Source organism: Mercenaria mercenaria, chromosome 4 (genome assembly GCF_021730395.1).
Source record: "Mercenaria mercenaria strain notata chromosome 4, MADL_Memer_1, whole genome shotgun sequence".
NCBI classification, from domain to species: Eukaryota; Metazoa; Mollusca; class Bivalvia; order Venerida; family Veneridae; genus Mercenaria; species Mercenaria mercenaria.
Genome location: NC_069364.1, coordinates 100116433 through 100128910, shown reverse-complemented (window position 1 = coordinate 100128910; position 12478 = coordinate 100116433). Strand labels below are relative to the sequence as shown.

The 12478-nt window shown below is 35.6% G+C and overlaps 1 protein-coding gene across 2 annotated transcripts in view; it reads left to right on the top strand.

Annotated features, from left to right (window-relative positions):
* Positions 1-39: 39 nt before the first annotated feature.
* LOC123552529 (gamma-tubulin complex component 2-like) overlaps positions 40-12478 on the top strand; it is a 36712-nt gene continuing 24273 nt past the window's right edge. Inside the window, exons 1-6 of one of the 2 annotated variants that reach the window (XM_045342247.2) lie at positions 40-145; positions 1826-1901; positions 2741-2822; positions 5760-5851; positions 8242-8299; positions 9086-9211. In XM_045342247.2, the coding sequence (XP_045198182.2) occupies positions 1849-1901; positions 2741-2822; positions 5760-5851; positions 8242-8299; positions 9086-9211 (411 nt within the window). In that variant the 5' untranslated portion in view covers positions 40-145; positions 1826-1848. The remainder of the gene's footprint in view (positions 146-1825; positions 1902-2740; positions 2823-5759; positions 5852-8241; positions 8300-9085; positions 9212-12478) is intronic. The other variant, XM_045342246.2, reaches the window with a different exon arrangement.

Genomic DNA, 12478 nt, shown 5'->3' with positions numbered 1-12478 from the left:
ACATGAAAATGCCGACAAGTGTAAAATCAATTGATGCAATTTGTAGTTTTGAGATTATCTGTCAGCAAAATGGCCGAAAATCGAGCAGCGGGAATGAAAACAAGTTACTAGTCGTAGTTTTTAGGCTGAACTTACTTATTTAAAGGTTCAATTTTATTGACATTACTCATATTCAATTCTTATATAATTAAGACAGTACCTGCTCCAAATAAATGCACATGTATGAACTGACAAGGGGAATTTATTTTGTTTTTAAATTATTCGTACTCGGGTATGTTCGAACCAAGAGACTTTTTTCTTGATACTTTTAAATGGAGTACTGCTACTTTCCTAGCCAGTTGTCAGTACACTTTTTGCCACAAGTTACAGAAATTTAAAATGGGTCCTGATGTGTGCTGCAGCCATTGGAACTCTGCCAATTTTATATAGAATAAAGAAGAACAGCTATTATATCACTTGCTGCTATTTTCGCGTTACATCTGGTCTCGCGGTATTTGATTTTTGCGAGAACAACAATATGCAGCGCTCTCTACAGTAAACAAATTTGACCTACTTTGAAAGCTGATTATGTTTCACACCCTATTTTTGTAAACGTAGGTCAATTATTTTTAAATGCCCTCGTCGATCATTTGACTAAGTAAAATCGGTAATGAATTGTGTGTTGTCAATATATTTGACGGAATTACCCTTCCACTTTGTTAATTTTACATTGCAATAATTTTTAATGTCTTACTCACGAAATCTATTTTGAAAATTTAGGGGTCCTATTCATTTTACACTTTCACAGGAAGCGCTTAATCAAGTCGGATGCCGTACCGCGAAATTAGAATTTACATAACTCCCTTGGCGAAAGTGAAAGTCACATGCACCGGAAACATGATCGGTTTAAAAGTAAACAAGGACTAGAAAAATGATTTTCTGCTTGAAATAATAGTGGAAAAGAAAAGGTTTACGAAGTTAATAGGAAATAATAGCAACATAATATTAAATTAATTGTTTTTCTTGAGTGTAGGACAAAATCCCCTGCGGACAAAACCCCCTTTGCTCATTTTTGCATAGGCGGACAAAACACCCTTCATGTTTTTTACAAGGAGGACAAAACCCCCTTCGCACTTTTTTCAAGGAGGACAAAACCCCCTTCGCATTTTTTACAGGGAGGACAAAAACCCCTTCATCCTAGAATGAAAAGGGCAAATTATATAATAATATTTAATTAATCAAACTATCTGAGAGTTATTTAACAATTTACTTTAATGAACAGTTCAGTGAGAAAAAACATACAATTAACAAATTAACATGTCAATTAATTAAGAGATATTTCACACTTTTTTCTACAAACTATAATAATTGTATAATGTATAGTCTGAATAATCTCAAAGTCATTATGGAACAAACTGTAATAATTATATATAACAGAGTAAGTACATCAATTATCCATATTATAATCGTTAATTATAATTAATTTCAAGACATCTTTTTCTATAAATAAAATGATAAATCTTAAAGTGTATTATGATGTTTTCCCTTTTGAATCCTTATAAAAAGCAAAGGGGGTTTTGTCCTCCTTGTAAAAAAATGTGAAGGGGGTTTTGTCCACCTAGTAAAATTCAGCGAAGGGGGTTTTGTCCTCCTTGTAAAAAACACGAAGGGGGTTTTGTCCGCCTATGCAAAAATGAGCGAAGGGGGTTTTGTCCGCAGGGGATTTTGTCCGGATCCCGTTTTTCTTTCCTTTATTCATTTATTCCCTTAGTACCACGAAAATAGGTGCAAACAGGCTAACTAGTGTGTTGTAACCATAACATATCATTATCTTCTTTTCTTTCAGTGTAAATATAACAACTAAGCAATATGAGTGAATTCAAAGTACACCACCATGTCAGTGAGCTGATGAACCAACTTGAGTAAGTATACTTCGTTGAATCGTTGAATCAAGAGCCCTGATTGGCTCGAATGTCTCTCTGGTAGTCGGTCAAAATAATTCGACGTTAAGATCGTTTTGTATTTGTAGCTGGCAATCTAAATGTCAAAACTTTAAAGGACCAAAATAATGGAGGATGAATCACAGTACACAGTCATGTAAAGTTATTGGTTTTATCGCTTGTGCATATTGGCGTGTAGACACGGTAAACGTTAATCGTGTACAGTACATACTTCGGTTTAAATCACCAGAAAATTCGTAATTTTAAATATTGTTTGAAATTTTTATATAGGTAAATGAGGAATTGCATCCCCTTTTGATACCTGTAAGTTTTATTTGAATTTATGGCCAATTCGTGAAATAATCGGCATTTAAACCTATACCATGTAAAGTGTCGGCAGCGATGGAAATTTCATCAGAAATTGCTTCAACTATTTTGGTCTTTCGAGTGTTTGACGCGAGTGGGGATATTGCCCATATGAAAAAATTATCTCAATTTTTCCTAGGATCACGTCAAATTTTATACACCATGTCACTGAGACGATGAATGAGCTTGTTTGATACACAAGTAGAGTTGGGTATTATACAACAGGTGAAAAGTTACAATTTATTGAAATACCTTCCTCCCAAAACAGCACAGTACTTGTTTGTTCACTAGAAGCAATTTGTTCCTAAAACAGCAAAGTGCTTTGTAGTTCACTGGAGGCAGCTTGCTCCCTTAAACAGCATATTGCATTTAGTACTTGGTTGTTCACTGTTGTCAAATTTATCATAATGATTCAGTTTTATATAATACCATTAATTTGAGTTATTTTCTTGCAGTGTCCGTTCTACTGACACAGTTGGTGCGGAGGTATATACAGAGATGTTACTGAAGAATACAACACCTTACATAACAACAAATGTAAGAATAAGTACCTTGTATGCTGAGAAAATACAAGTTGTGAGGAAAACTATTTTTAACCAGGTTTTGGTAGAAAACTGGTTATTATGCCCCCCTTAATAATAATAATAATAATAATAACAAGAGCTGTCTGATGACAGCGCGCTCGACTATTCGAAGAATTGATTGAAGAATGGGGTCAAAATATTTCCACGGATATTCAGACAAAAGAAATCAATAGATTAGACAACAATGTTCCTGTATTACTTTGATTTCGATAAGTCTTGCACTAAATGGCAATATATGAGCCAATTTCAAAGTCCAAAAAGGGCCATAATTCAGTCAAAATAGTTATGTACTCTTGCCCACAGATGTAAATCATAATGATAAGCAAGTGTCAAAGTTTAAAAGCCATATGTCAAATAGTTTTGACAAAACATGGACTTGTATGAAAACAGAACCAATTTCAAAGTCCAAAAAGGTCCACTAGGCAATGCTTCACACCAAATATTTAAGCTCTAGGGCTTCTGGTTTTTGAGAAGAAGATTTTTAAAGTTTTTCCTTTCTGTTGCCATGGCAACCAGAGTTCTGCATGGAATTCAATTCTTTGAACAATTTTTAAAGAAGACCATCCAAGGAACATCCCTGTAAAGTTTCATCAAAATTGGCCTGTTGGTTTAGGAGGAGATGTTGTTTAAAGGAAAGTGTGGACAGACGGACGGCCGGACGCCAGACGGTGAGCATTCACAATAGCTCACCCTGAGCACTTTGTGCTCTGGTGAGCTAAAAATATGAACTGGTACTAAAAACTTAACCAAGATTTCTAAGTCAAAAGGGGCCATAATTCAGCCAAAATCCTTGATGGAGTTACGTACTCTTGCCTATAACTGGACATGGTGATGGTAAACAGGTGTTGAAAGTTTCAAAGCTTTATCTCAAAAGACTTTGTCAAAATATGAACTGGTACGAAAAACTTAACCAAGATTTCTAAGTCGAAAGGGGCCACAATTCAGCCAAAATCCTTGATGGAGTTATGTGCTCTTGCCTATAACTGGACATGGTGATGGTTAACAAGTGTTGAAAGTTTCAAAGCTTTATCTCAAAAGACTTTGTCTAAATATGAACTGGTACGAAAAACTTAACCAAGATTTCTAAGTCGAAAGGGGCCATAATTCAGCCAAAATCCCTGATGGAGTTATGTACTCTTACCTATAACTGGCCATGGTGATGGTAAACAAGTGTTGAAAGTTTCAACACCTTGGTTAAGTTTCTCGTACCAGTCCACATTTTGACAAAGTCTTTTGAGATAAAGCTTTGAAACTTTCAACACTTGTTTACCATCACCATGGCCAGTTATAGGCAAGAGCACATAACTCCATCAAGGATTTTGGCTGAATTGTGGCCCCTTTCGACTTAGAAATCATGGTTAAGTTTTTCGTACCAGTTCATATTTTGACAAAGTCTTTGAAGATAAAGCTTTGAAACTTTCAACACCTGTTTACCATCACCATGGCCAGTTATAGGCAAGAGTACATAACTCCGTCAAGGATTTGGGCTGAATTGTGGCCCCTTTCGACTTAGAAATCTTGGTTAAGTTTTTCGTACCAGTTTGTTTTTTGACAAAGTCTTTTGAGATAAAGCTTTGAAACATTCAACACTTGTTAACCATCACCATGTCCAGTTATAGGCAAGAGCACATAACTCCATCAAGGATTTTGGCTGAATTATGGCCCTTTTTGACTTAGAAATCTTGGTTAATATTTCGTACCAGTTCATATTTTGACAGAGTCTTTTAAGATAAAGCTTTGAAACTTTCAACACCTGTTTACCATCGCCATATCCAGTTATAGGCAAGACTACATAACTCCATCAAGGATTTTGGCTGAATTATGGCCCCTTTTGACTTAGAAATCTTGGTTAAGTTTTCCGTACCAGTTGATATTTTTTGTAAAGTGTTTGACATATGGCTTTGAAACTTTTATCACTTGTTTAGTATAATAGTCTCTATCTGTAGGAAAGAGTACATAACTCTGTCATCTATTCTGGCTGAATTATGGCCCTTTTTGGACTTTGAAATTGGTTCTGTTGTCATACAAGTCCACGTTTTGTAAAAACTATTTGACATATGGCTTTTAAACTTTGAACACTTGTTTATCATTATGATTTCCGTTTGTAGGCAAGAGTACATAACTATTTTGACTGAATTATGGCCCTTTTTGGACTTTGAAATTGGTTCATACATTGCCATCTAGTGCAAGACTTATCGAAATCAAAGAAATACAGGAACATTGTTTGTCTAATCTATTTATTTCTTTTGTAAGAATATCTGTGGAAATATTTTGACCCCATTCTTCAATCAATTCTTCGAATAGTCGAGCGCGCTGTCATCAGACAGCTCTTGTTTAAAGAACCTGTTAGCATGATGCAATTGAAAACATGGTTTTTGTGGAATTTCAACGTTTCTTGTTAGATGTATGATATTACAGAGCCCTGTGGGTGGGGCTGGGGGTTGTGGTTTAAAGTTGCTGACCTAGAATCACTTTCCACTCAAAAACCTTAGCATTGTGTTAGAATATTTTCATGTAGCTGGCTTATAAAAGGTTGGTGGTTACACCCAGGTGCTTGTCTGTGCCTGAAGCGATGGCCGGAGGGACATCTTGGGTACTTTTCCCATCAACAGAAGCCGGAAAGTCGTCTTATGACCCTAATATTATTCTTAAAATTTTGTTGGTGTGAATTAAATCCCAAGAAAACATGAACAAGTTGATAGTTTTAGCAGTTAAAATTTTATTTCGCTTGTATGATATTTCTGGGTGGTACAAATTATTTATTTTATTTTAGCCAATACATCTACTCCAGAAGGTTGTTGATAACTTAAAGAGCAGTAAATTTGGGTTACACACATAGTTATTTTCTGTTTTGTTCTCAAATCAATTTTTTAAAAATAATTTGTTACAGGTATCTGCAAATCAAGCAAAAAGGAAAATAGCCGAGTCTTCAAAAACACCCATAGAGTTCCTGGCCAAGTATGATGAACTTAAATCTAGAAAGTAAGTTAATTTCATCACAGCTCTTACTATAGTATAGGCAATGTTATCATGAAGTTGGTTGTGTAAGAGGACCTGTGCAACTGTTTTTTTCTCTCATTATTTAGCTCTAAAATTTAATAGTTTCTGGGGAAAATTTCCTTGGAATACAAAAAGCATTTTACAGTACTTGAATAAATTTATTGCAATTAGATTAATATAATTTGCATACCTCCAGATTCTTGTCATTTTTTTTTTTTTCAAAATTTAGAAAAGGCTTTATTTAGTGATTTAAATATAACAGAACTGTAAATTAGTTCCAGCTGTTTTAAGAACATTAAAAAAAAGTTGTATCATATGATAATACTCTTTTTGGTAAATAAAATATGTAGAAAACTGAGAAGCGTTAGACCCACTCTTGAAGTTGATATGAAATATAAGGAATTTTGTGTTCAAAGATCTATTTAAACAATACTTGTTTATCATTTTTGTTATCAACTTGGCACCTCCTATTTTTCAATCTGGGTCCGCCCCCTATTTCTAGAGTTATGGCCCCTGAAATAGAAAAAAATGCACATTCTCACCTAGTGACGCGCCTAGCTCAAAAAGTATTTAATATAAATTTATTAAACCTTGCGTAAGTCTTTATCATGGTGTGAACTTGTGCACCTCCTATTTTTCATCTGGCTCCACCCCCTATTTTTAGTTCACCTGAGCACGAAGTGCTCAAGGTGAGCTTTTTTGATTGCCGTGTCCGTCTTCCGTCCGTCGTCAACAATTTGACTGTTAACACTCTAGAGGTCACAATTTTGGCCTAATCTTAATGAAACTTGGTCAGAATGTTCCCTCAATAAAATCTTGGACAAGTTTGATATTGGGTCATCTAGGGTCAAAACTAGGTCATCAGGTCAAATCAAAGGAAAAGCTTGTTAACACTCTAGAGGTCACAATTTTGGTCCAATCTTAATGAAACTTGGTCAGAATGTTACCCTCAATAAAGTCTTGGACGAGATCGATATTAGGTCATCATGGGTCAAAAACTAGGTCACCAGGTCAAATCAAAGGAAAAGCTTGTTAACACTCTAGTCACAATTTTGGCCCAATCTTAATGAAACTTGGTCAGAATGTTACCCTCAATAAAGTCTTGGACGAGATCGATATTGGGTCATCTGGGGTCAAAAACTAGGTCACCAGGTCAAATTAAAAGAAAAGCTTGTTAACATTCTAGAGGTCACAATTTTGGCCCAGTCTTAATGAAACTTGATCAGAATGTTACCTTCAGTAAAATCTTGGATGAGTTCGATATTGGGTCATCTGGGTTAAAAACTAGGTCACCTGGTCAAATCAAAGGAAAAGCTTGTTAACACTGTAGAGGCCACTTTTATGACTGTATCTTCATGAAACTTTGTCAGAATGTTAATCTTGATGATCTTAAGGTCATGAATGAATCTGGGTCATGTAGGGTCAAAAACTAGGTCACCAGGTCAAATCAAAGGAAAAGCTAGTTAACACTGTAGAGGCCACATTTATGACCATATCTTAATGAAACTTGGTCAGAATGTTAATCTTGATGATCTATAGGTCAAGTTCAAATCTGGGGTCAGGTGGGGTCAAAAACTAGGTCACTAGGTCAAATCAAAGGAAACGCTTGTCAACACTCCAGAGGCCACATTTATGACCATACATGTATCTTAATGAAATTTGGTCAGAATGTTAATCTTGATGATCTTTAGGTCAGTAGGTCAGGTAAACGATACAGGGCCTTCGTGACCCTCTTGTTTAAGTTATGGCCCCTGAAATAGTAAAAGATGCACATTTTCACCTTATTATGTGCCTAGCTAAAATAGCATTTGACGTAAATCCATGAAACCTTGCTTGAGTCTTTATCATGATGTGACCTTGCACACTTGGCATTCTTCTTGAGAATCTTAGCACTTATTACAGAATTATGGTCCTTGAAATAGCCAAAATAGTGGATTTTATGTTTGTGATACTCATAGCTCAAAAAGTATATGGCCTTGAATAATGAATCCTTTTCATAAATGTTTGTTGAGGCTATACCCCCTTATGACTGCAAACATTTGAATTATTGTCCCTTATTTGTGACAAATGTACCAGTGGGTGGGGGGGGGGGCACACCCTGTGTCGTACAGACACATTCTAGTTGGTATACATTGTATTATCTGATGCTATCTGTTCTAAATTTCTTGAAATTTGATATTGATATGGAGGCATATGTCCTTTTAAAGCCACAATATGGCTGAGAAATGAAGTTCTGTCTTTCAAGTCATTTACAATGTAACATAGCCTTGTTTCTAAATGAACATGAATTTGATGAATGGTTAGTTAAACATTTACGGTATAATGAAATGCCTGATCCATCAGTCAGTCATACTATTGTCCCAATATTTCAGTGTGAGAGATCTGGACCCATTGGTTTTTCTGATGTCAAAACTAAGTGAAGAAGAACAGGTTAGTGAAAATATGATAAATATGATTATGAACTTGGTTGTTTCTAAGAAATTCTTTAGTTTAAGTTTCTGCAATTAACATAATATTTATACAAATTCAAAATTTAGAAGTAGTTTTCTGCTTAGATTTGGTTAAATTCAAATGGTGACTTTGTCATGCAGTAGGTCTCGTTTTTATGACATTTTAGGGATACTTTGAAATAGGTTTGTTTGGGGGGGGGGGGGGGGGGGGAGCGGGCAGGGGGAGAGAGGGAATTACTGTAAAATCATACTTTCAGTGACATGAAATTGAATGGTGTTGTCCAAAATAGCGATTTTGTGGGAATTTAAATTTGTAGATTTCAAGAATGAATGAATGGGAATTTTACTTATTCGTTGGAATTTCATTTCATGAATTGATGCAACCACAAAATCCATGAAAATATAGTCTGCCATGTATATTGATGATTCCACAGTGTTTGATGGGGCAATGAATTTATTTTCAAATTTTATTGTACAATTAATGGAAATTAAATAAAATAAGCCCCATGATTTCACAGCAGTCATCTTAACCATATTCTTATTGTTCCAAGTAGCCATTGCAACATTCATTTCAGTTTAGGATAGAGTGCAAAATATTGTAAAAATATTAATTGTAAGAATCCAAATGAAACTTTGTAATAAGGGAGAGATGTTTATGTCTGGTCTTTTGTCTTGACATATTGTTCTGTTAAGTTTTGAACCACATATCTGCAATGAAATAATATCAAAGAGTCATTATATTAGGAAAAGATTTTTTAATTTTCAGACAAAAGATGTGCTAGAGAAGAATTTCAAGGAAAAGGCTGAGGCTCTTGGAGCTACTGTAGTTCCTCATGATATACCCCAAATGCCACCCACTGGGCAGAAATACACACCACAGAATGTTGTTGAGGTACAGTGGTTTGCTACTTTTGTCCCTCATCATCATCAGAATTGGGGATTAAAGATTTTCACTTGTCTTACCATACCCATATCTTGTAAGACTGAACTCCTCTTTTAATTACTGTTTTTTTAAGATTTACTTCTCTTTGTTGTTACTATAACTTATATTGTAACTTTTTGCAGTCTTTTTTAGCTCACCTGTCACAAAGTGACAAGGTGAGCTTTTGTGATCGCGCGGTGTCCGTCGTGCGTCCGTGCGTCCGTAAACTTTTGCTTGTGACCACTCAAAAGGTCACATTTTTCATGGGATCTTTATGAAAGTTGGTCAGAATGTTCATCTTGATGATATCTAGGTCAAGTTCGAAACTGGGTCACATGCCTTCAAAAACTAGGTCAGTAGGTCTAAAAATAGAAAAACCTTGTGACCTCTCTAGAGGCCATATATTTCACAAGATCTTCATGAAACTTGGTCAGAATGTTCACCTTGATGATATCTAGGTCAAGTTAGAAACTGGGTCACGTGCCGTCAAAAACTAGGTCAGTAGGTCTAAAAATAGAAAAACCTTGTGACCTCTCTAGAGGCCATATATTTCAAAAGATCATCATGAAAATTGGTCAGAATGTTCACCTTGATAATATCTAGGTCAGGTTCGAAACTGGGTCACGTGCCATCAAAAACTAGGTCAGTAGGTCAAATAATAGAAAAACCTTGTGACCTCTCTAGAGGCCATATTTTTCATGGGATCTGTATGAAAGTTGGTCTGAATATTCATCTTGATGATATCTAGGTCAAGTTCGAAACTGGGTCATGTGCGGTCAAAAACTAGGTCAGTAGGTCTAAAAATAGAAAAACCTTGTGACCTCTCTAGAGGCCATATATTTCACAAGATCTTCATGAAACTTAGTCAGAATGTTCACCTTGATGATATCTAGGTCAAGTTCGAAACTGGGTCATGTGCCATCAAAAACTAGGTCAGTAGGTCTAAAAATAGAAAAACCTTGTGACCTCTCTAGAGGCCATATATTTCACAAGATCTTCATGAAAATTGGTCAGAATGTTCACCTTGATAATATCTAGGTCAAGTTCGAAACTGGGTCACGTGCCCTCAAAAACTAGGTCAGTAGGTCAAATAATAGAAAAACCTTGTGACCTCTCTAGAGGCCATATTTTTCATGGGATCTGTATGAAAGTTGGTCTGAATGTTCATCTTGATGATATCTAGGTCAGTTTCGAAACTGGGTCATGTGCGGTCAAAAATTAGGTCAGTAGGTCTAAAATTATTAAAATCTTTTGACCTCTCTAGAGACCATATTTTTCAATGGATCTTCATGAAAATTGGTCAGAATTTTTATCTTGATAATATCTAGGTCAAGTTCAAAACTGGGTCACATGAGCTCAAAAACTAGGTCACTATGTCAAATAATAGAAAAAACGACGTCATACTCAAAACTGGGTCATGTGGAAAGAGGTGAGCGATTCAGGACCATCATGGTCCTCTTGTTTTATTTGGCATAAATGTTTGCCGCAATGAGACAGAGTGTCACGTGCAACTCCCAGTCCTTTTGACAGCTGGTGGGCTCGACATGTTGCCCGTGGACATCTAGTTGAAATTATTTGAATATCTGGAGTTACAACCCTTTCATAAACAAAAGTTTAAAAGGATTAAATGACAAGGAAATAGATTGATTATTGTTCACAAGTCTTGAAATGAACCTTCTGTTCTAGATCCAAATGCATAGTAGATCCAAATGCATAGGGGTCTCAGTGGCTGAGCAGTTAAGGTCATTGATTTCAAGTCACTTGCCAAAAAGCACTGTGGGTTTGAAAACTCAATAGGATTGTAAAACTCTTTCATGTAAGGAAGCGATCCAGCTTGCTTTACAGAATGTTGGTACATCTACCCAGATGCTAGCCCATGCGTAGTAATGTTAAGGTGAGCAACTGAGGTTGTCTTCCCCCACCACAGTCTGAAAGATTAGAAGATCTAGATCAGTATTTATACTTGATTCTGTACATTGCAATTCATGTTGGATTTTTAGCTCGACTATTCGAAGAATAAGTAGAGCTATCCTACTCACCACGGCGTCGGCGTCGGCGTCACACCCTGTTAAGTTTTTCGTACCAGTCCACATTATGACAAAGTCTTTTGAGATAAAGCTTTGAAACTTTCAACACTTGTTTACCATCACCATGTCCAGTTATAGGCAAGAGTACATAACTCTGTCATGCATTTTGATTGAATTGTGGCCCCTTTTGACTTAGAAATCTTGGTTAAGTTTTTCGTACCAGTTCATATTTTGACAAAGTCTTTTGAGATAAAGCTTTGAAACTTTCAACACTTGTTTACCATCACCATGTCCGGTTGTAGGCATGAGTACATAACTCCATCAAGCATTTTGGTTGAATTATTGCCCCTTTTTGACTTAGAAATCTTGGTTAAGTTTTTCGTACCAGTCTACATTTTGACAAAGTCTTTCGAGATAAAGCTTTGAAACTTTCAACACTTGTTTACCATCACCATGTCCAGTTGTAGGCAAGAGTACATAACTCCATCAAGCATTTTGGCTGAATTATGGCCCCTTCTGACTTAGAAATCTTGGTTAAGTTTTTTGTACCAGTTTATATTTTGTGTAAAGTGTTTGACATATGGCTTTGAAACTTTTATATCTTGTTCAGTATTATAGTCTCTATCAATAGGCAAGAGTACATAACTCTGTCATCTTTTTTGGCTGAATTATGGCCCTTTTTGAACTTGGAAATTGGTTCTGTTTTCGTATATGTCCATGTTTTGTCAAGACTATTTGACATATGGCTTTTAAACTTTAAACACTTGTTTATCATTATGATTTCCATCTGTAGGCAAGAGTATATAACTCTGACAACTATTTTGGCTGAATTATGGCCTTTTTTGGACTTTGAAATTTTTGTCAAAACTATTTGAACTGTGGCTTTGAAACTTTTAACACTAGTATATCAACATGATTTCCATCTGTAGGCAAGAGTATATAACTCTGTCAACTATTTTGACTGAATTATGACCCTTTTTGGACTTGGAAATTAGTTAAATTTTTCATACAAGCCCATATTTTGCCTAACATATAATTTAATAACTTATTTGCCATCATGGTCACACATTGCCACTTAGTCCAAGACTAATCAAAATCCACAAATACAGGAACATTTTTTGTTTAATCCATTTTTTTCTTTTGTCTGAAAATCTATGGAAATATTTTGACCCCATTCTTCAATCAATTCTTCGAATAGTCGAGCGCGCTG